The following is a 25,498-nucleotide window of genomic DNA, read 5'->3' as shown; positions in this document are numbered from 1 at the left end:
TTGTCTGCCTGCGTGTATCAAGCGAGGATCTCTCGCAAACTCCCCACGATGTGTAAAACAGGGTGACGGTATTCTGAGCATGTCGAGCCTTTCATGTAAACAGATTTGTTTTTTCGATCCAGATACAATCCAGATTCAGTGAGGGTTCTACAATCCAGATACTTATCTAAGACCTTTGTGTGTTTACCTGATAAGTGCCCGGGCCGGGGTTGGAGTTCCTCGGGACTTTGAATCGATCCTCTCTGCATACAAACAGAGTCTGCTGTGGAGACGTCTTTGTGACCGGGCTATACTGGCCGGGTCCTGGACACACACACACACACACACACACACACACACACACACAAACCTGTAATGCCCTGTATAACAACTATAGTTAGTAGTCAAAATGCCTATTTCACGCACACACACAGACATCGATAAACAAGATAACACACAACAACAACCCACACACAGAATACTGCCTTTAGGAGTATTCTTTTACAAACACAGGCACGTGAATTTATCGTGAGCAGATGCACAAATTGGACACACAGGTCACACAGGTGTAGAGTAGTCAACATATTTTCCACAAACAGAGCTTAGAGGTCCTATATATGTTTAATATTCTAGGTCTGTTACTGGATAGCATCAATGCATAGCAGTCACATAGATAGGGTTATGGATATTTTACGGCCAGGAAAAATAATCCAATACACGAGGCATCGTAGGGCATCTTGAAAAAGACATCAACAAACAAACACAGATCCAATTAATGTAATACAATTTTACCACACACACACACACACACACACACACACACACACACACACACACACACACACACACACACACACACACACACACACACACACACACTTTCACACTCACACACACACAAGCCTTGTGTGCTCACAGACACAACAACGCATTCACCCATCAGCATGCTCGCACAACAGCGGTTTGCATGAAGTCATGTTCATTCAAAGAGGTGACATTTGCATTTAATGGCATTAAAAAAATAGAAAGAAAAGAATACGTTAAGCCCCAGGGGGTTCCCATAAGTCGTTTAATACGAGAGCTAAATCTGCACCGAGGAACGAAATGGAACTATTAAATAACTTTGAAAAACTTGGATTTTCTTCGGTTCTGCACATACAGAAACTTTTAAGTATCTCGACAGGCTTATAACTGCATTATGGTGAGGACAATGGAGGAGGTAGGGGAGGGTCGGGGGGAAGGGATTACCATCGGACATTCGATTTAAGTGATAGAGAAAAAACAGCTAAACCCCCCACGTCAGCAGGTAAAAGGTTAAACATTCAGCCGCTCAGCGTGTGCCTGTCTGACCCCACAGCTAGCAGCAATCCGTTTAGGATCGACGGAAACCCGGGGTGAAATTAGACACACACAAACGCAGACAGACCGATGGACGACAGGCGAGTCGGACACAAATGCACACAAATTTATTTTACCCGGGGCCTATGCTTAATGTCACAGACACTATTACTAAAATTGTCATTCTACGGGGCCATCTGCGCGCGTGAGTGTGTCTGGTGTGTGTGTGTGTGTGTGCAGGGAGAGTTGAAAGCTTGGATAGTTAAATACATTGTCCATTAGGACATCAGAAATGCAATCGCATTGGGGGGGGGGGGGACACAATGAGGAAGATAATGATAATGTCCATATAGGCCTATTTATAAATGCAAATTCAATAACTGGCAGAGCGATGGCCGTGTGTGAGTGTGTTATCTAATGTCCCATGTATGTTCATGTGTGCGTGCGCGTGCGTGCTGTGTGATATCTGGATGTGGACGTCAGGAACACACATTTTTGCAACCGGTTCAAATCTATTTATATGCAAATGAGTTCCTGGTTAAACGTTTTGAGGGGTCTCACGGGGCTGAGAGTCCCTCGATGCAACGGCAGCCCTGTCATAAATTATCCAAATAAGTCATGAATCTATCAATTTTGAAACAACATTTTTGCAACGAGAGTGTCACAGAGTTAAATACTGGGCAGGAGGGGGGTCCAGTGGGGGGCTTATGAGTGGGTGCTGTCGGGGGTCGCGGGGTTATTAGGCTAACCTGAATGGGCATAACCAGCCATAGCTTTTGAGGGGCTTTTTTTGGACGCATTCATCATGGCTATGCGAACGATAAACGATGTGTGCATGCACTACGGCTGTCAAGTCGTGGTCGGTCGGTCGATTGGCTGGTCGATAGTATATGGACTTGATGGCCTTAATTCTCATGGATGGATAATCGCTGGTGATCCCTGAGGAAAGAAGCGCTTCTTAAGGACGGCAGGGCGGACAAATGCAGACTGATTTTATTTGTTTTTATTTTCGAGCGATAGGATAGATTGTGGTAGAAATAAAATGAATTCTGAATAAATACAATAATGAAAGCTCTGTAGTTTCTGTTTTAATAAACATATGGTTCGATAGACTATATGACTTGAAAGACAGGAGGTTCAAACATCCTGGTTATCAAGACTTTTGTACTCGCCCAACTTAAGGAAGACTGCTAGTCGTAGCTTACTGAACATTTACTCCGCTCCAAATTAATTGATCCCAAAGAAGTCGTCGGTCTGCCAGCATTTGGTTAAAAAGGACGACAAAAACATTTGTAAAGTGTCAAGTAAATAAAAGTATATGGGGCTTAACTTCTAAAAGGGAAAGTTATTTATTTGTCATGTTGTCTGCGGCTTTGAATGTGAACATATCAGAAAAGGCACATTAGCCCAAATCGCATCGCCATCCATTAGGACCCATTATATTAAAAACCTGAATCTTCCTATGTGCCTTGTGTTTTTATATTATTACTATTATGGGAAATGTCGAAGAAATGAAAAGAGAAAAACGTGTATGTGTGCAAAACAACACTGCTGTCAAAACAAACACAAACAGATGGGCTGGTATTATCGTGTATCTGGACTAATGCATGGTAAAAAAAAAACAGTTAATAATTTTTTTGTCTCAAATGACATACCTGGTAGATTGGGGTCAGACTGCAGAAAGGAGGAGACACGTGGCTCTCTGGACAGGAAGCCACCCTGGAATCTCTTGGCTCCCTTGGTTCGGGGTTCAGCCAAGGAGGCGTGGCCAAAGCTTTTGTCGAACGCTACGATGTCATAGCTGTTTGGTGGCGGGGTGTCCTGAGGAGATTGGAGATGAGAAGTGATGTTAATCTGATGTGATTCCACCAAACTTATATATTATATGCATATATATAGATATAAATGCGTCTGTGTGTTTTATATTTTAGGTTTGCACGCATAAGAGTCGTTTTATCCTTGTCATTATTCACACATCCCCATAGTACTTGAAACTATTGAAGTGTCTTTAACCTCATAGGATAAGGCTGCTCCCCGCTAATTCCTTCTGCTTTATGTGAAACAAACTGCCGGCTCCGCTGCTTTTAATGGAAGATGAGCGAGAGTGATTTCCAATATAATTATGTCTCTAAGCGGCATAACCAGAGCGTTACGTAGCCAAACGCTGACAGCCACAGTACTTGCATGTCGAGATAGTTATATCGGAAGCAAGGGTTTCTTGAAACCTAGCCTTTATAACAGTGCTGTCGGCTGTATGTTGGACCGCCGGGCGGTTACATATTTTAGTAGCTTGCCATTCCTAATATATATACATACATCAGACACACGCACATAAACACAGACAGACACAGACACAAACACACCAGCTTGAGGACAGGGTGTCTCTCTTTGTGGTTTTCATATAATTTCCAAATGTTTTTCAAACATGGATCACACACAAAAAATGAAATAAAAATCTATTATCCTATCGTTTCTGTTATCCAAGTCAATAACAAAAAAGAACAAGCCCCATAAAAGGCAAAGTCATGCAGTGATCGGAGGTCACAGATAAAATATGCAAAAGGGAAGTTCACTTGAGAACGAAGAAGACGAAGAAACATGGCCACCGCTGGCAGGGAAGCTGTGCAGTACACGGCCGTAGCCAGATCCGAATTACTGGAAATGTGTCTTGTCGCGGCAACTTTGAATAATTGATGGCCGCGGTTGAATATAGCGACAGGATTCATTTGTCCTACACATAGTGGAGCTGTCATGCCAGCCCCACACTGTCATCTCTACCGTCAGTCTTTAATCAGCGCAGGCCCATCAACGCTTCCATTAGAAACGCAGTGGGAGGATAGCAGAGGAAAACACAGGGGGAGAAGAGTGGCACAAAAGCCCACACACACACACACACACACACACACACACACACAAAGAATGAAACCTGCAAAATGGATTCGTGCAAAGTATGAATGGGAGGTGTGTTTAAAGGTGCTGTAGGTTCGATTCAAGAGCTGGTATTTGATGTAACTTCCGATAGCAATTAGTGCGTTAAATGCTCTGTGAGACTACGCAGATTTAGGGTTGACTGCGGCTACTAGTCTGCATGACTCGATATAGATGTATGACCGCTCCCAGCTCGATTCGGACCAATCAGGGAGTCCACTACGATATGGATTTTGAGAATCTACCTGTCATCACAGGTGAGTGAACTTAAAATACTTCTTAATGGCCGAGAAACATAGGGAGGGAGAGAGCAGAGAGGGAGAGTGCGTTTTTGGGGTTGGTTTGGGCTCTTCTTTGTTCTCTCTTTACAACTTTTGAATTTTACCTACTGCACCTTCAACGGAAGAATAAAATAATAATTTTGTGTTTCACCACAAAAAATAAACCACATATTCAGCCTTGTTTCACCGTTCGCTCGTGGGTACACATATCGCTCATATAACTTCTTCTTCCTTCCTCTTCAGTACTCAGCAGCCTTTCTGACATGCGTGCTCAAACACACGCCTGCGTCGTACACCTGTCACGGCTCCCTGTTGGCCCTAATTACAGTTAAAGGCAGAGGAAGCGTTGCGGCACAGGGGTAGGCCGTCACCCGTTGACAGCACTCAGATTGGCTTTAATTACACCGTGCTGGCGTTTAGCGAGGCCCGCCCAGGACGCCGCACGTGCACAGACGAGCGAAGAACCCACACCTGGTTGCAGATGCACAAACATAATGGAGACGTTCCTCAAGCAGGCCTGCACAGGAGTGCACGCACACTCACATACACACACAAACGCAAAAAAAAACAAAAAACTGAACACAAACTGTTTGCGCGCATGCACACACACACACACACACACACACACACACACACACACACACAAAGCAGCCAGTTTCAACAGACATTCGCACACACTCCTTACACACACAGCTCCTGAGCTGTGCAGGTGTGAGCTGACAGAGTGACAGAGTGATGACTAGAATTGAATTGAATTGAATAGGTATGTGAAGTGGCATGACTTACAATGTAGGGGAGACCATGACATCAGAAGTATCATTAACTATGACAAGTATGATATATTATCAGCAGTATCACTTTCAATATCAGGACTATAGACATTATGTGGAAAGAAGATACTCCCTTCACTTCAATACCACATTCTCTTTCTGTCTCTCTGTCTCTTTCAAAATATATTACTCTGAAGAACATTATCAAAGGCATGTAGTACTACACTTCTTTGCTAAAAAGAATTTTTGGTCATAACAACCATTTGCTGCTCGGATTGAGAAATGCAAATAATCACAGTCAAAATGCTAATTCATGAACACACACAATTCTGGTGTAATTAAGATGATTATCCGTGGCTTTTTGTGCAGGTGCAACAACAGCAGAAACTGAGCCTGTGCCTGAACCTAGTTGACACAGGAACCCAGATAGACAGAGAGTCAACTACTGTTGCAATAAAGACTTGAAATACATAACTGTTACGATGCTAAATGCTTGAATGCTCAGTATATCATAACGTGTGTGAATGCCCGCTATGGAACACACTTCCTCTTCAACCCCAATGATGGTGCATTGTTCTGCTTTCTGTAATGGACTTCACTGCTTCTCAAACTATTTGGCCAGATCATTAGTAGTCGAAGAAAACAAAACAACAAAAATGACATAATAGATTAAAGCATTACCCATATCATGAATAATGGACGCCATTTGTATACAAATATAAACGAAAGCTCTTGATGAGACGAGACAGATTGTCAAGCGACGGCGTCATTTTGCTACTGACTAAAGACAGGTTCTGTAAATCCCACTGTGGCAGTGCTAAGAATCATGCTTCAAAGTATGGTGACAGTTGTGACTAATGGCGCCCCCTTCTCTGTGTGTGTGTGTGCATTTGTGCGTGTGTGTGTGTGTGTGTGTGTGTGTGTGTGTGTGTGTGTGTGTGTGTGTGTGTGTGTGTGTGTGTTCACTATATCATACCTCATCCTCTCATTGTGCTCAATACCTTTATTTTTTTCCATGCAGAGCAGAAAGCTATTTCTCATAGGAGGATATTTATCTATTTATATGTATGAAACGTACACACAAAATAATAATAGAACGACCGTGGTATACATACTATATCTGTGGGCCATGTCTGTTCAAATCTCCTTAATATTATATAGATATTGCTACATTTTTGACTACTGAAAAGAAAAAAAATAGTTTTCTTAGTGTTTGCTTCAGCATGAAATAGAAATCGGAAGTACTGTCATCGTAAAGACCACCAGAACAACGAGCAGTACATGTAAATCACAAAATACAAGTCAGTTTTTTATTGATCACTGTACTATTAAATCATTAAGGCTCAGGTAGGGATAAGATATACGAAGTCTGCATATAGGAAGGGACATTGGGGATAAAACCAAGGACCTTTCGACTGGGTATCAAACACACTATCCTGTCCCTTATTTTTTTAACTGTTACTAACTGTACACCTTCAGTGCTTGTCAATAAAATCTTATTGGCATGTTTTCATACATTCCACACTTCTCTGTTTCTAGTCGTGCTTGCATCTGTGCTGCCTCAATTGTGTGACAAAAGGAAATACTGTGTCCTTCTTCTAGGCCAGGATATACACAGACGTCTGGCAGAGCAAGAACACACCTCAGGGAATGAAAAAGAAAAACTGGCATTGGGAATTCAATCCAGGTGTTGAATGCCAATAAATTCTCCAAAGAGCTTAATATAAAGGACACGCTTTCAACTATTGCAGAAGATAGTGATCAAAAGTGCTTTGAACACATTTAGATCTGCAATTGCCATTTTTGTAGCAATGCAAAACTACATTAGTAGTTTAGAAAGTGTTTCATTTTAAAGTAAATGGCAATGACAATCATCACCAGAACTAAAGGAGATCTTAATGCAGTGGTAAACAGTGGTCGTAAAAGCTAAATGAAAGCCTCAACACGTTTCATCCCCGCCAAGCAAAAAAGTTAGAATTTACCTCCAAGCGTAAGTTTTAACGCCCAAAAACGAAATGTGTGTGAATGACAACTGTGCGTTGCATTTTTAACACGCACCATTTTTATTTTAGGTCATTCAGAATGGTATAAGCAATCATCGCCGGTTGGTTGGAAGTCGTTATCACACCTGGTGAGTCATCACAGAGCTCTCTGGCCATCTGTCTGATGTTTTTAGCGAGGAAGCTAAGCCTGGCAAGATGGAGCCTTAATGTGGAGGGACAGGACCAGAGACCTTCGAGCATATGGTCCTCGTTCAGACACCATTCATGTTTTATAGGTAGCAGCTTACTGGTTCCGTAACGCAGACCGGCAGCCCGGCATGACTGCCATCGACTTTTATCTGTATATGTTTTTTTTCCTCTGGAAAAATAAGAAATATTCTGTCTCATTGGTCGAAAATAATTTCATTTTTGTTCATATTTTCCTCTTTTCAAGCACATATTGCTTGTGTCCCGATTGCCTTCTAATTATTTTATGGTGTTATCCGTTTTATCCCTACTTGTCACCTGGTCGTATAGGTCCTTAAACCTCTTCATTTCATGACTTTTTAAAGAGCAGGTAGGGGTTCGCCCTCCTGTCCAGGAATAGCTACCGACCTCGGGTTGAAATCCACAACATTGGGGAGTTGAACAGCGAAACCACTAGACTAATATGTTGATTTATTTTAATTTTCAACACCTCGGAAACGTTGAATATTTTACATTACCAATTTCATGTGGACGACATTGCTTTGTGTATAACCTTTGTACAGAGGGGCTGCATAGCCATACACTGAAGGGCAACCCCTACACATCAAACATAGATCAGGTTACAACCTCCTTACAAACCAGGGCTTTTTCAGCCTCTTGCCTGTGAGCTTCCATCCACACCACAATGGCTTTTCCCACAGTTAACATCCACCCGCTTAGAAAACGACTCTGCATTTCATCCATCTTCCCGACGTCTTTTTGGAAAAACTTGGCAACACGAGTCCCTCGTTTAAAAACACATAGACCCACAGCTGGGGCCCCGCAGACGAAGGCTCCATAACGCTGCACAATGAGGGGCGGGCTTGGTAGAATAAATGTCCACACACTGTCGACATCTTGCTGGGCACAGCTCTCTCCGATGTCCCCCCGGCTGGCTTGACGCCTGGCTGGTTGTCAGGCGGGCTTTTAAAATCATCACCTGCTCTCAAACAGCTGTTCATAACACAAAGTTGCATGCGCACACACACAAACATACACACAGACCTGCACGCCAACACCCCCCCCACCCCCCCCCCCCCCAACAAACAAACAAATTCACAGATGTAGGCCTGTGCCTGCTTATTGGAATGTACATGGAGGTACACAACACACAACGGCGGATGCATTAATGCACACAGCTGGTGTTGGAGACTTGCCTCAGACGTGTACACATGTGCGCACACACCTGCCACAGCTGGCTACCAAATGGGACTACAGCACAGATGGAGGCTGGTTGGGAGAGAGAAAGAGACGCAGAGAGACAGAGACAGAGAGAGAGACACTCATTTTTTGGCATGCCTTCTGCTTTTCAAGAGGGACATAACTCTAATAAGTGCGGGGAGGCGGCAGTAGATGAAGTTGGCCACATTCCAACCCTCGAAAACCCAATTTAGAATTGGGAGATATATTTTTAATCTGGTTAAGAGACAATCTCAAATCCTGGACAGCGGAACCAGGGAAGTTCCCCACTTCCACGGCTACCTGCTGCGTGATTCCATTACTGTCAGACGAATACATATAGGTGTTTACTTGGCCACACACACACACACACACACACACACACACACACACACACACACACACACACACACACACACACACACACAAAGTCTGATTGATGTGACAGACAGAAGTCACCAGTGTCCAGAGTTCCCTGACCAAGACAGCTAACCCAGCTGCTCAAGATGAGCTGGCTGACACCTCCTTCAGTGTGTGAATGTGGTAAGACCGGGTTAATGTGTGTATGACTGGGTGAATGTGATCTGTGAACTTGAGGTCATGATTGTAATACAACTTTGAGCGGCCACCGGTCTGAAAAAGTGCCATTTAAACAGTCAATTTACAGACAGACAGGCAGGAAAAAAGAAGAAGGGGTATAGAGATAGAGATATCTATCTCCATGCCCCTGTATATGTCCGTCTGTCTGTATGGCCGTTTATGTTCAGGCCATCAGGCGGAGAGATCTCCACCCCGTCCATGTCCCTCCTTAGCTGTGAAAGTGCTCTCGCTCAGAGTTTTAACGGCTGTTTGGAAAAGGAGCGATTGTGTTGCAGTTGACCTGTTTTATAACCGCATAACATAAGAGGAACAGGCACGTTGTTGTTCACAGGGAGGGAAATGCTGAGAAAGAAAGAGTGTACTTGATCTTTACTTTCCAGCAACGGCAACCACACATAAAACCTAAAAGCACCGCCCAGACAACTTTCCCATCTGTGGCCTGGCACTGATTTAACACCTTGGTCTGTCTTCTGTTCCGTCTCGCGCTCTCTTCCTCTCTCTGTGTGTTATTCAAACATCAACTTTCCCTCGCGCAGCCCTATTTTACCATGGCACGCACCTTGTTTACTCTAAATTAAACTTTTTCACTCTGTCAGTTTGTCATTCCAAACACACCCAACATCCCCCCCCATCCCAAAAGCCACACCTTCCCCCTCCATCGCACCAAACTCTCCTGAACAGGATTCTCTGTTCCGTGTGAGCTTTGGCACAAAAGACACCAAAACACCTCCCTCTCCGTGACTCCGTTGATCCGAGTGAGAGACCTAACAGGCCTCCTCGTCAATTCTTGAGCAACATCAGGTCTTCTTTTCCCCCCGATCATCTGGGATTGCCGCTGGCACGTCTGGTTTTGAACTTCAGTACATCTTGCACTCGGGAAACATCATTAGTGATGGGACTCGTTACTTCCTAACTGCTTTTGTCTTTGTTCCTATTCGGCTATAGGAGGAGACAGTCATTTTTAATTGTTGGGGTTTTATAGGACGATGTTACGGATGACCAAAAAAAAAAGCTGGTGTTTAATGACCGGATTCATCACCTGGATCCTAACAACTTTAGAGTTGCTTGCTCCACTTAGGAAGCGGTGAGAAAATCAATTCCCCCCCCCCCCCCCCCCCCCCCACTCAGCTGCTGAACTCTCGCTCAGGCTGAGCTCATCAGGGCCTGGCCGTGATACTTAGTGCCGTCTCACTCTCTGCTCTCCAGCCACGACGCTCTCTCGCCCCCCCTCGCTCCGTCCCTGCCGCCGCTCTTGTTGTGTTGTGTTCTTCCCCCCCGTCTCGCTGTAAGACCCTCTCCCCTTCGATCCTCCGCTTCCACTTCTCTCCCATTCTGTCGGCCCTCTCTCGCTCCCCCCAACCCCCTCTCTCTCAGCTATTAGGGCCTGCTGGTAACAACGGCTGCGGTGGAACCTGTGGATCACAGTCCACAGTAGGAAGGAGAGAATAGCTGGGGAAAATAACCCTCTAATTACAGCTAACTAGCCGTAGATCGACCGAGAAAGGAGGAGTAGACGTGGGGTGGGGGGGGGGGTAAAAGAGAGCGCAAGAGAGAGATGAAGGAAGATCAAGGAGGGTAAAGCTTTGGAGTTTTCCTTTTCCAAGGCGAGCCAGCGACTCGCACAACATATAATGGCCGCCGATCCAACAGCAATTTAGTTTAAAAGGAAGGCAGTGGAACAGAGGGAGAGAACAAAGTGGGCCAGCGGGACCAAGTCTTTAGACAAATGGTACAGAATAGACTGCGCAACGGCCATTAACTAGGGCCCCGCAAAATGGAAAAAAATAAATCTGCTGGCAGATTTGAGGGGGAACTGGGGTGAAGACGTTAAACACAGTGTTAGTGTCACATTTGGCAAAGACGAACACGATTCACTGGCCAGCCTGGAATCATGACAAAACTGCCCGCATTAAGTCGGGGAGGGGGGGGAGGGAGTGCTTAGTACAATCAAATTCCTTTGTTCCAAAAATCTGATGGCTTCAAGTAGGGAACAGGTGATGATTTGATGAATGGCAATATCTAAAAAAATATGTAGTACAGTCTCAAGCTAACATAGAGGGGCAAAATGTTATGAAAAATACCAGGTCGAGCTATGTGAAACGTTGTGTAAACTCTCTCCCGGCCTCTGGTGGCTCAATGGCATGGATCGTGGACCTCAATCAGCCAGATCACACCAAGAGCAGGCCACTAGGGTGACACAGTGCTAGAAATAGATCCCTTTAGTCAAAGCAAGCATTTCCATAATGACTAGGTCACCCTTCTGAGATCTACTTAGAGAATGGGGGTATCCCACTCTAGTTTTTAATGACCTGACACTGCCTGTAAGGGTATTAAAGACGTTGCTACATATGCTGGGCAGTTACAAAGTAAGAACAGGCTACCTGAGAGAACATGCTTGACGTGGGCTATAGATGTCTGCCTAGTTAGCGCCACGCTTTTTCCAAGTTAGCACCTTCGTGTGCTAGTTAGCACCTTTCATGTTGTTTCTCCCATAGGGTTTTCATGTTAACTGAATCATCTTCTCAGTACTATCAATGTGGAAATGTTCAACTTGCATTGACAGTCATGTATAGACTTCATTCGCATTGAGCCCGCAGTACAGAGCACGTTGAAGCAGAGAGCGCTTGGGTTTGGGCTTTCTTATTCAAAGGATATACTGGTAGGCAGAAATCTTTCTGACGGTATGATTATTATATCCATTCTAAATAATAAAGATCTTCGTGAGGACAAATAAAGTACAAAAAAGTTTCATGTCCCCATGAAAATGCATGCATAAAAAACCCATTTTCAGACAGACATACTGTGTCAGTCATACACTTGCTTAATATGATTATTTCCCACCCCCGCCACTTTCTGAACAGTTAAAGAAAAACACCAATCAATCCCATTTGATACTACCGCAGGACAGCTTGCTTGGCCCCGTCACACCCCCGCTGCTCTTACTTTGAAGAGCCTCTCTCTCTGGCTTTCATCTGTTCCTCTGGCTGATGGCTGCCTTAAGTCTCTCTCTCTCCCCTGATATCTTCCTTAGCGTGTTGGGCTGGGGCAATGAGGAGGCCGCGATGCCGGTACCCCAGCAGCCTTACCAGGCCTGGGGGCAGGAGCAACCCCTGAGCTGGCCTCCTTATGGGCTTTACATTGTCAAGGTCCTGCTTCTGTGTGTCTTTGTGTCAGCGTGTCTTTGTGTCAGCGTGTCTGTGTGCGACACATGGCCAGCGTCCGTAGGCGTCAGATGGTGCACGTGCTCCGTCCTCAGTGGGATCCACATCATGAGCGTTGCCATGACAGCTGGCAGTTGAATCTATATTAAATATTTTTTTCTATTTCTATTTCTATTCATTTTTGGGTCCCATTCCTTCCATCACCTGATCTCCCCCCCCACCCACTCTCCCAGCTCTGTTTGTCTCTGCCCACGTCACGTGACCCACGGCAAGGCTGTGACACGCCATTAGCGGTCCACGGAGGCATCATAAAAAAATGCAACCGTACACACACACAAGACGAAAAGTCGATATGTGACAACCGGGAAAAAGAAACGCTTGTTCTCCGGTTCCCCCCGGTACTCCCTGCGTGCGCTGTCGCTGCGGGCGCTGACAAAGTGAGCCGGTGTCAACACCGCGCCTGTCCGTCGTATGCTTGGCATTTGTTCATTTATCATCGGGCCTCCTCTAGACGCCTCCGAGAGCCACAGCCGTCTCCCTCCTCCCGTGCAGCCCTTTGTTTTTCCCTTTGTCCTCACTGTCTCCCGCCATCTTGCTTACATTCATCCTTTCTCTCTAATCTTCGGAGAAACGTCTCTTTCTTGGTTTTTCCATTGTTCCGGGTAATTGTCGGTCTCTCCGGAGCAGCGGTGGAGTCATGAAAATCGATGTGACTCTTTTTCCGTTCATTAAATTCATGTGTGTAACAAACAGAGCAATTATCCAGACCTAATCAAATGGGTAATTTGCTCATTATCTAACAAAGCCTTTCCATACCTCTGCTCTGCCCCCGAATGCCAAGTTTGACGAAGCATTTTCTTTGCGCTCAAGGTGTAAATCTTTTCAACGATGACTGCCGCTGGTTATGACCTCTAGAAGTACAAACCAATGAGTGTTCAGGTGGACGTCGTTTGAGAAATAAATAGGCCTCTTATGGAGGACTTTCCCTCAGGCTTTTCCATTATTCCATTATTTTGTTTTCCTTAATAAAAAGGATGTGGAATTTCAGCAACACCTATCTAGCAAGATACGTTACCAGGCCAGAACTTGTGTTCATCGTCGTTTATCATGTTGAAGTCGTACCGTTAAAGACTGAAACACCAGCCTTGAGCTAACAATGTGGCCCTACTAGACGCTGCAGATGAAACAAGGATGAGCAGGCATGTCATTAACCCAGAGTACGTTTTAAAGACTCCCTCTAGACACTAATATTGCCTGCCCCCCTACACCCTTAAAGTCTCTAACAACTGTCACAACAAGAAAACTTTGGTAGCAAAAGGGGGTACTTAAGTAAGCAATCCGAGTGACGCGAAGGACAAGGCAAATCTCTGGAGAGCGGCCTAGGGAATGAACCTCGCCACTAGTGACCCTTATTCGTGCTCTCAAGACACGTCGGGATTCTAAAGACCGTTGAAACCCGTGCAAACAAGTGCCATTCGTCGACATCCTTGGTTAAAGAAGCAGATTGAAGTGGCCATCAGTGGGACTCCCCAGCGCCCCTCTCCACGTGTGCTGTGGCCGGAGGGGACGGCTGCTATTTCACTGATCTATGGATGAGCGGATGGGGATTTCACAGCTCCGGGGGGGGGCAAAGCGTTGGTCTGTATCTGATTTCTCCCCCTCCCTCCCCTCCCCCCTTGTCGTCTGCGTTCTGCAGATGCCTCGGGCTGTTCCGTGACCTCTTGGAATAAGAAAGGTCATTATCGGTAGGTGTTGGCGCGAAGAGGAGGAGAAGGGAGAGGAGGAGGAGGAGGAGAAAGAGGAGAAAGAGGAGGAGGTGGAGGGAATAGCGATCGTCGAGCGTCGAGATGGAGGAGCGAGCGAGAACAGGTGACGAGCTCAGGGAAGAAGAGTTGAGATGAATGAGAAGACGGACAAGAATAACGAGAGGGAGATAGACGGACAGAGTCAGAGGGTTCAGAAATGAGAGGGGGGGAAGAGCGAAGTACATTTTGGTGTCTGACCTGGTCCAATCACCCCCACGCTGCCCTTGTTGATCTGTCCACACCAAGGGCGCTGTTGGACGCAGACGGATGAGCCTGCCCTTACACCCAGGCCTTACTAAAATAAAAATGTGTTCACTATGGCTCATGAAAACAGGAGGTAGGACTTCAAGCTACAATTAATGATCAGAGGAAGAACCTGTCAATCCCAAGACGAAAATGTTTTCAGTCCAATCAATGACCAATGTATGGAATATTCAATCAATGTTTTGGCAAATTAAGCATGTTGGAGGGTACTTACTGTAGTTACAGAATGATCACATTCATAGCCTTTGAACAATATTGAACAACAGACTATGTCCCACCATCAATCAGGCTGTGAACAATAAGACTCGTCAACTCAATAAAGAACACAGAAACCCTTTAGAACGAAACGCTCCCGATAATACTTCTTTGATAACGATTCTCCCCGGAGCACTTTGAACCACACGCGCTCCACGCTTTACAGTTCCCTCGCTACTGCCTTCATAATCCCACCTTCAGAAACCACTCAGCGTGACTAGCTGTTCACACAAAGCGCTTCACCTCGTCCAATGAGCTGGGGCCTTAGAAGACAAAGCAGAGACGAACTACGCTTCTACCCTTTTTTAACGATACAATGAATAACCTCGGCGCGCAAGCCGCCATTTTACCCTTCCCCCGAACTCCCCAACCCTCCGACCGCCCATTGTGCCTCTGGATGGTGATTGCTTCCCAAGTAGAAATGTTTAATTTCCCTCCCCGCGGGATGGCGTTACCAGGGACGCTAGGTCTCTGGCGCTGCCGGAGCTCAGGACTTCTCGAGGCTAATTTTTGCATCAACTACTTATAGAAAGGACTCACTGCAGGTAGCCATTCTCCTGATGGGCATCCAGCACGCGCACACATGCCCAGGCGCATGCAGACGCACACACACAGGAGTGGCACCACCCACAGAGAGAGGAAAAAACATGTCAGGGGAAATATCAGCGAGAGATAGACAGGTGAGAGGCAAAGAGTGAGACACACAGACAGGCAGACGGACAGAGACAGTTGGAGGCAGGCAAGGGAGACTGAAAGCAAAGAGGTTGACATAAAAGAATGACAGTCATCCTAAAGAACTGGCAGCGAGCGAGACGGAGAGACAGAGACAGAGAGACAAAGACAGAGAGAGAGAGAGAGAGAGAATTGCTCTTCTTAGTGTATTCGGTTTTCTACAGAGAGAGAGAATATAAGGAATAAACAGGACTAAACAACATCATTCTGTGTTGCTCATCACAGTTCCTATTACAAAAGGAAAATAAAAAGTGATTGATTTTTTAGTTGGTGAATGCTGACCTTTAATCAATATTTAGTCAAACAGTTTATACTTTTATCTAACCCAACTTACACTGAATCCAGATAAATGTAATAATGGACCAGGTAGGGGGAAGGCACCTTCCTTATAGACTCACAATTCAGTCTCTAAACACTTGCTCAGCGAAAGAAAGTCTCACAGGTTTTGTTGCTAAACTGAGAGAAAATAATTAGTTTAAAATAACCCAGCCTTGCAGAACCAATTCTAAATCGCCGGTGACATGCAGAAGTCTTGTGTGCTTGTAGACACTGTTGTACCAACACTGAAAAGCTGTCTCAGTGTTACAAAGGGAATTTCTAGATTTCTGGCGTCATTTCCTGTAAATGGAGTGTAGGTCTGTTAGCGGCCCATCTTGCCACTGTTCAAACAACAAACAACCAAGTTAGAAATCCCAAGACGTTTGGTCGCGGCGAGATCTCCAATTGTCCTGTATCACAAGACCACCTTGCTCAAGGATGCTTAGGCTGGTTGTGACGTTGTGGATTGAATCCAGTATCTTTCAGTTGAGTCACACAGCCTTCAGATTACACCAACCATCCCCCATTATCACATTAATTAGTAGTAATTAATTCAGTGCTTTGAATTTTCACATATGCTATAACAGTATAGGGATTGTGCCCAAATTAACCAGATGATTGAATGAATGAATGAATGAAAATGTACAGTACAATAGTCTGGGCCTGTGTAGCAGCTACAGTAGCTGCTATCGTTGCTTTACACGGGGAATGGGTTAGCCTAGCGATTGTAATACTTGCACTTGGTTCTATGAACATCTTTACTGTACCGACAGCGATATATTGTTTCACTTCTTATGACAAATGTACTTATTGTAACAAATGCACTTATTGTAAGTCGCTTTGGATAAAAGCGTCTGCTAAATGCCCTAAATGTAAATGTAAATGGGCCAAACTATCAGCAGGATATATTACAATGGATATCATAGATGAACCATTCATTAGAAAATCAAAACAACACTAAGCAGGTGCTCTCTTCTAATCACATTAGACTCTAGTGTGAAATATGTCAAACTCCACATAGAAAGAGGTTTTCAACCAAGGACCTTCTTGCTGTGAGGTAACAGTGCAGTTGAAAGGAGAATGAACCCTTTCATTCTCCTTTTGTTATTCCTTCAACTCCAGTTATTAAGTGATTGTCCCTTCTTTCTAAAGCACTCCCAACTGTCTGCTGTCGAAGGGTGCTGTATAAATAAAATTGCTGTGCCTTACCACGCAACCAGTTTGCCACAAATAAATACATACTGGAATAAATTGCATCTGACCTGTTATATGCGTGGTGGTAACAAAACCGTTCACCTACGCCTTTGTGCACTTTGTGTGCCTCTATTCTATCCTTGAGTTGCGCTGGGTGGGAAAGGTATCGGCTTGTTTGGATCCGGTGAATGCATGTCTGCGTGCCCGCTGACATTTAACTTCCTCACAAATTCTGCTACTGCATTATTTCTGCGGAACACGCTGGATGAGGGGGAGGAGATGGGAGCTATATTGGCAGCAGTGGCGGACCTCTCCACCTATTAGGGGCTCAGTATTAGTCATAAGGACTAGATTAGATGGATGCTGCAGACACGTGGATGCTATTTATATTGTTATATTCTGCATCTGTACATTATACGTTTTTTTCAGATAGTTTCATTCTGTACTCGTTCACACTTCTAAATAATGGGACGGCCAAAATAATGTTTTGCTGGTCCGCTGTCACAACCCCGGCTCAAGGATTTGACAACCAAGGCGACACTACACGTTGGATTCACCTCCATTCTACAATGCATTTAAGGGTAAACATATCACGATGCAGCATGAGAGGTGGGAGTGTGCGTTATCAGTGGTGTGTGGAGGGTATGGTCGAATGCAAAGCAGCATTGATGGATGTTTCAAGTGTACACAAACCAACCCAATGGCTACTTAACACGAGCTCTCGTCCGCTTCCTGTTCAAATCGCAATACTTTACACAACGTCACATCGGCCCAAAACCCCAACAAACTGAACACACCGGACAACCTGTAACCCCAGCAGCTGCTGCTCATCCCCAGCCGGATGAGTGGTGTCGTGGGACTGCGGTCCCCGCTGTGTTTTCAATCAAATCCCGTTCGGGTTCCTGAGTCTGCCCCACCGGTGTCAGGAGCCCACTCTCCGCGAGAATCATTGGTATGCATGTTGGGGAATCAACAAGGACTTGAAATGTGAAGCCAGAGTTAAGGCATTACAGTTTACACTGCTGATGTATGCGGCAACTCTTGCCCATCATGTTTGCGTCAGTCACTCCTCCTCCAAATATATGATTTCAGCTTAGTAGTTCACTTCAGCAAAGTAAGCACTAACGTGTCCCCTGTCAAGCTCAGTTGGTAGGGTATGGCATTTACACAGCAAGATTTAGGGGTTTGATTGCCACAAGGGCAATGGCAACAATGTATGCACTCAGAGCCCAACGATTCTTCAGCGTCAAAACCCAATGGCATATCTATGCATTTATTTAAAGCCTGACGCATGTAAAGTCCTTATTATTCTAATACCTGCACAGATTACTTGTTCTGTGTTAAGCACCACAGGATGTAAACATGTGAGCAGATAAGAGGTTTATTTGACATGATCCTCATGACAATTTCCAATTCTTACACCCTACAAGCAGGCGCCTTGAAGTCCTGCTACTTCAACATGGCCCAGTGGGCAGGTAGGGATAAATACTGTATATTAACAGTATACAATAATCCCTACATAAGAATATTGTCAGTTTTCCCCAGAGCAATTTGCCTGTGATTTCCTGGCAGACAACGCATAACTTATTCCCTTCGATGCAGATTTGCTCCTTTGATGTCGCTGCACACATCAGAAGAATGTTAGCATGCTTAAAACGCCAATACCACCCTGAGTTCTCCATTATCTTCAAACCCAGTGCGAGTCTATATGCTACACATGTAGAAGACATTATTTTTATTCTGGATTATGATTAGTTTCCCACTGAAATTCAAAATGGTGGCGCTTTGAAATGCTTTCACATAAACCTGTTATTTCATTTCTTTGTTACCTCCTTGTTTGAAATCCATATGAATTATATGAATGATATCACCGTTTTCAATATAATTTTTATTTAATTGGTGTAGTAATTACTCAGGCGATGGGTATTTAAATCTGGACGGGTTGAATATGAAAGTAAATCAAAATTCAAAGAAATTATAAAAAGCATGAAAAAGAATGGCCTTTCCGATGCTAAAATAGAATAACCACAGTCTCCCTTTTCCCATTAGACGGCAACTGTAGCCCTTGCTATTGTGTCTGTGTAAAACCAATCAGGTACAGTCACCCGGAGGCTGAACAGTAGGGAGAAACCGCTTCATGACCTTGTCGCTTTCAGCCGAACCAGCAGCTCCAACTGGAGGAGAAGCAGGGCCCAAATAAATCCAATTGCTAAAAAACACAGCTCTGAATGTAGTGGGTCAGACGCTACCGCTGTGATGGCCTAATTTCCTTTTTTTTTTTTTAAAAAGGGGGGGATGTGTTTACATAATTTTTTTTTCTTTTTAAGTAGAATTGCATCATCAGAACCGAGGGTGGCCGAAGAAGAGGATGTGGAAACACAGAGAGGCCGGGTAGTGGGAAGAGACGCAAGACACCTAACAACGTTCAAGTGGAGATAGAAACCAAGAGCTCGGTTTTTTGTTTTGTTTTTTACATGTTTTGTATGTAAAATGAACATATGCAATAATGAACACAAGCAACAAGTTGTTGCTTGTCCTATAGGCCAACGCGCGTAAGCAAGGCAAACACAAGGAGTGAAGGGGAGTTTAGCATCGACAACAACGCTTCTAAACAGCAATCCTTCAGCTACCATCCACACACATAATGCCAGCAGAACTGTTCCTGTTCAGTGGGCGTGTGCTATAACACCAATGTGGGGGGGGAGGGCAAAGTAGTAAAGGGTTTGCGTTTAGAACTCACCAAGTTTTCGTTTCAAAACTAGGAAGTTTGTTGACGGGCCGAGCGACCACCGTTCTATCGAATGGTAACTTTGTTATACAATTCCTCTTTTTTACGCGCCAGACCAACTACACTCGTTATTTATCTCGGTAGACAGCCCATATCCTAATGTCTGTCCCTATGTGGTGAGTTGAACTTGAGGTATGTTCCTTAGCTTTCCCTGGGTGAGTGCATCTTACCTATCTAGGGCGAGGTGTGAGGTACTCACCGCAGGTCCACATTCACCGTAGTCGAACAGCTCTCTCTTGGATTCACCTGCCGCCTCAGCTGTTGCCATTTACCATAAATGAGCACCTCAACAACGCCCCCTCTGTGTGAAGTCAGTACTGACCCTAACCATGAGCACACTAAAGCTAACCCCAATCGTAAAGCTCTTCTTTTACGAGTGGTGCAAGAGAGGCGATGCAGAGAGGGCACGGACATAATGGCGGCTTACTTTAGCCAGCAGAGACGCCGCCATACGTTGGGTGGCTGATCTGAATACTGCCATCGGCTGCCTTTTGTAGAGCTCCTCCGAAGGCTTTGTCACCTGTGTGCCGGAACCCAAACACGACACATGCACGAGCACACACGCACACACACCACATGCACATAAAAACACACAGAAACAGTGCAGAAACAAAACACACACAAACACCTTTTAACATACACACAAGACTCAAACAAAGGATATGCAAACATGAACCTCTTTAGTGCATGAGAGATCTCTCAACCCCTTATTCATAAACAGATTAATAATCCAGTTCAATTATGTCATGGCTCTTATCTGTGGATAAGAATTGGCCAAGCGCGCTACATTGGCAGGGACAGTGGGAGACATATTTATAGAGAGTGAGGCAGGCAAAGTGAATGAGAGTGGGCGTGGTAGAGAGACAAAGATAGAGACAGATGGATAGAAGCCCACCCCCTTAGTGGAAGAGAGACAAGGAGAGGGAGGGAGACCGATTGGTAGATGACAGACGGACAGACTGGAGCCTACCACATATTGCCCGGGGCCGGGGGCGTCCAGAGTCTGTAGGTTGTGGAAGACGGAGTTGCGCTGCGCATGGCAGCCAAACCCCCCTTTCCTTGTGCTCTCCAAAGTGGCTCTCTTCACACTCTCCTGGGCGAGACCACGATCAAACATATTGTAGGACCCTGGGCCTGAATACAGAGGGCAAGACCTAATCAGGGATGGTTGTATGTACGTGTCCGGTGTCTTGGAAGAAGTTTCGATATTTTTGGGCAGAGTCCAAAATATTGTCCCCTCTAACAAGAGTGTGAGTGTGTGTGTGTGTGCGTGTGTGGGTATGTGTATGTGCATGTGTGTGTGTGTGTGTCTAGTAGTCCAAAAACCAGCCTTTCATCATGCACATGCTGATATTCTTTTGCAATTCTATCTATTTTGTGTGCGCGTTTTTTAATGCTAGATTGCTGAACAAATCCTGAGGCAGCCGTTTGGCTTGTAGTTCAAAAACAACAGCCCGGGAAATGGGACCTACAACCAATGAAACATAACTCTGTGGGTTGTTGGTGCGATGTCAGCCCACTATTCCCATCCAACTTTGGAAAAAGGTACCGATTCGTTCATTGCTACGTTCCACTGCTACGTTTTCTGACAATGGCGAACAACCGGCTCAAAACGCAAACAAAATATGTACGTGGTAGAGCATATTACATCATGCAAATATGGCCCAGCACTTTAAACACGCACACGCACCCACCTGGAGTGGAGTGCTTCAGACTCTGGCGCATGAAGCGGACTGCGGTGCCTCCAAAGGGGCCCCTCTTAGAGCCCAGGGGTCTCTTCAGCAGCTCCAGGGCACAGCGCGGGTCGGTGTACGTCCCGACCGGCGGACCCTCTTCTTTGGCTGACTTGAACCTCTGTTGAGCGTCAAAACGAGAAAGGGTGGTGGCAGGAAGAATAAGAGAGAAAGAGACGGGGAGATGAGAGAGGAGAAAAATAACGGGGAGACAAGAGACTTTTGAGTGTTTTTGAATGTGTCTTGTCACTCATTCAGATTCCACTACGATGACAGGGACTAAAGCTGCTGCCTCCACATAAGCCTATGCTCATGTTTCCCCCTACATATATCCAGCAGAGGCACAGCACCCCCACTGGAATACCAGTGAAACTGCACTCAGCCATTCAAATAAATGGCCCAAAATGTTATTGTTTTTTACTCAAAAGCATTTTACATAGGTTCCTCCCCTACTGCAACCCCTCAATGTTACATTGTTATTAATGATATTGGAGAAATTTTATGGAAAAATACAGTAAAATTGTGTTCTGCTATAGAAGAATAAAATTGCAGTACACAATACTGCGATACAACTGCACAACCTTGTGTTATCAAAAGCAACCTATATTCACGTAACCTAGTACAAGTAAACACTGGCTTGTAGCAGAAAAAGCTATCGATGTGAATGACGAATACATATAACAGAAAGCGATATCTAAAGGTATGAATGTAGTTTCACACTATTGATGGCTGACTGTGTGTTGAGAAAAATAGGCCGTTACCTGCGTCATGTCCTACAACATGTGCAAAGACCAAGGTGACTATGACATAGGTACCCAATTAGGATTAGTTAAACTGATATATTTGCAGGCTAGAGCCGTCAAAGACAGACCTTGGTGCAATTAAAAACGATGTCCCTCTAACGAATATATCTACTGGCAACTGATTGATTTGGGGGGGGGTATTCAGTTAATGTAATCTCAACATTGCAACCTGACCAATAGCTGCTACTTATTATACCCACTGGACTTTAAATGCGACAGAAATGTGTCTCACCAACATTTGGGCTCACATGCTATTGCTTGTTATATTATTGTACCGTTGTGAGGGACCATTTCTGCTGGAATGCAACAGAGCCCTACTTGAATCAGTGATCACACTAAAACCTCTCTGCGCCCATCAGCACTGTGAACGCGCTCATTAGCATCTTGCACATGCCTGTGCACGTGCACTTGAACTTGCACGCCTCTGCAGGTGCACTTGCACATAAACATAGTGTCCCCACAAAGGAAACACAGATTAGAGATTGGATATTTGTCACACATGTGCCAATGACATGTTAGACCAATATCTGATATCTAATACAAATGTTGTACTGAAATTTAAAGAAATTAGTGGACAAGACAAATTTACATAACATGGAGAAATCTGCATTCACAAGAGAAAGATATGCTCAACAAATGGATTGTATAAAACTGGCCACATCCAGACAGGCTGAACAAGAAAGGACGCCGATTATACGCTACAAACATCCACAACAACACAGATGAATCATCAAGCAATTGACCGAGCAGGAGGAAAGGAAAATCACGATAAACAGGGTAAGTGCAAGGCGGGGCTGTCGGGACAGAAGAAGAGCAGAGAAACGAGAGAGTGAGGGAGGGAGAGAGAAAAGGAAAAAATTAAAGATGAGGAAGAGCCAAAAGGATAGCGCCACAAGAAGTGTGGTGGCAGTTTGTATCACCGCAATGAGGTGTCCTAAAAGAGCCTCATTAAGAGTCTGGATTTATACTGTAGGACAGAGCCACCTGTCAAGGTACACTGGCCTCTCCGCTGTCCTTGTTGAAGCCTAATTTATAGTCGCCGTAGACATTTTTAAGCTCGCCATTAAAGGCTTCACTTGCAGCATTTTTTAACGGGTAAATGTCTGCCCGTAAAATGCGTGATAAAACAAGGACTGATGTTGCAGGTTCACGATGCATGGGATGCAAAATAGCAAAAGGAGGGCTTGGGCTTTTCTGTGTTGTATCCTATATGTAAGTTGGGAAGAAAGTTACTAACTTAAAGAAAGAAACAATGTATATTTTGAATAACTTAATGGAGTAAGTCATGATTAAAGTGGGGCTTTCAAATTCAGTCTAGCATTGGGTCGATTTTTGAGGTCTGATGTTTAAAATTGTTCAGATTCAGCACAGAAATAAGTGGGATCTTTTATTCAGAAATGACTCGTTATTATGAAAGTCCAACTATTTTTGGTTTTGTGGCTTTCTAATCTCTCCGTATGCGGTTGGATATTTCCTTTCCAAAAGACCTTTCAAGCGTCTATCTGTAAGGTGTGTGCCACACTGCTATCATTAAGTTAGCAAACTGCTTTTACACAGACAGCCAGACAGACAGACAGAAATTGTTTGTCTGAAATTGCTTCCCCTGTAGCAGTAAAGGGGAAAGGGGAGTGTTTTTTTTAAGGGGAAAGAAAACTACAACCAGAAAAAATTCAAAAGAGAAAATGAAGAAGAAGAAAAGGGAAGAGAGAACAGTGACACTGTGGGGGACGGACGGACAGAGGGATGGATTACAAAGGAGCAAAAGGTGATGTTGACGTGCGGAGTGGGGAGGTGAAATAATAGGCATTGGAGGAAGAAGAAGACAGGGAGGCTTTCAGCCAACCAGCGGAGGACTAGGGGTCCGGGGGGAGTCAGGGAAATGAGATGTCAAGGAGTAAAGCATGGCAAGGAGTAGGGGTGGTGGTGGGGGCTTTGATACTAGGAAGAACATTTGGTAAGAGGTGGGAGCGCCGTTGAAATGGAAGATTCCAGCTGTTCCTCATATCTTTTCATTCATACAATCCCCGCAGCTCCCCCCCGACTCCACCCACAGCCCTTTTTCCTCTCTTCTTCCTCTTCCTACTTCCAATTCCTTCTTTCGATGCAAGATACCGACATTAACCCCCTACCCCCCCCCCCCCCCCCACACACACACACACACACACACACACACACACACCCCTACCAACCCCCCACTGGGAGAGACCCAGATCTGAGAAGCTGTTGCTTGTTTCTCTACGGAGAAAATATCATTTATGAGGCTTTGGCATGCGCACGTGCACACACACGCATGCATGCCCACAGGAGGGGAGGATGACTTCACAGGGTCGAGCAAGGCAGTGTAACGCAGCATGCGGCCATGGAAAACCAGGTCATGGCCCGCGGTTGCCACACACACAACCGCACACACACACACACACACACACACACACACATTACGCCCATGAAACTTTGATGGCGCATTCTCATTATAGCCAATGGATTACGTTAGACTATTGTACTAGAAGAGTGTGTGTGTGTGTGTGTGTGTGTGTGTGTGCGTGTGTGTGTGTGTGTGTGTTTGTGTGTGTGTGTGTGTGTGCGTAAACTAAGCTATTATATTTTCCCGTGTTTCCTCAGCATTCTTATGAGTCTATATCTTACCTTGAGCTTATATGAGCTTATGCATGCATGTAAATGCATGTAAATTCTCAAAACTGTGACCCACGGTTATATAAATAATAAAGGAGATGATAGGCAATCTATATTGACACGTTTATGAATGATAAAGATGGAGAATCTACAATTCCTTCTAAACAGATGATGTTCTGGAAAAAGAAAATAATAATTGCTGCTTCTACATTTTTGCCTGCTTTTTCCAAGGGTAGTGGTGCTTCCTTCAAAAACAAAATTCACTTAAAGTTATAACCCATGGATGACTTTTTTAAGAATAATAAGTGCTGCACATTATAAAACCATTCAAAACTTTGCACATTGCCCAGGTTTAATTTAATGAATGAATACACCGATTAGTAGATTTACATGTCATCAGTAGAAATACATACAACATTTCACAATGACAACGGTCTGTCTTGATAGTAGTTGGATAACATTAGACAGAGGCTTTGAACCACTATGAACACCTCTGAATCTCTGGTCTCTT

The 25,498-nt window shown here is 44.7% G+C and overlaps 1 protein-coding gene across 1 annotated transcript in view; it reads right to left on the bottom strand.

Moving 5' to 3' along the window:
- Positions 1–25,498, bottom strand: part of stpg2 (sperm-tail PG-rich repeat containing 2) — a gene marked incomplete at both ends in the record, with an annotated part of 49,682 nt that overhangs the window by 10,360 nt on the left and 13,824 nt on the right. Inside the window, 5 exons of the mRNA XM_079736370.1 lie at positions 188–303; positions 2,973–3,138; positions 20,248–20,340; positions 20,791–20,954; positions 21,515–21,674. Of these exons, the coding sequence (XP_079592496.1) occupies positions 188–303; positions 2,973–3,138; positions 20,248–20,340; positions 20,791–20,954; positions 21,515–21,674 (699 nt within the window). The remainder of the gene's footprint in view (positions 1–187; positions 304–2,972; positions 3,139–20,247; positions 20,341–20,790; positions 20,955–21,514; positions 21,675–25,498) is intronic.

Source organism: Pollachius pollachius (genome assembly GCF_949987615.1).
Source record: "Pollachius pollachius genome assembly, chromosome: 1".
In the NCBI taxonomy this organism is placed as follows: Eukaryota; Metazoa; Chordata; class Actinopteri; order Gadiformes; family Gadidae; genus Pollachius; species Pollachius pollachius.
This window is presented reverse-complemented; position numbering and strand designations above follow the sequence as displayed.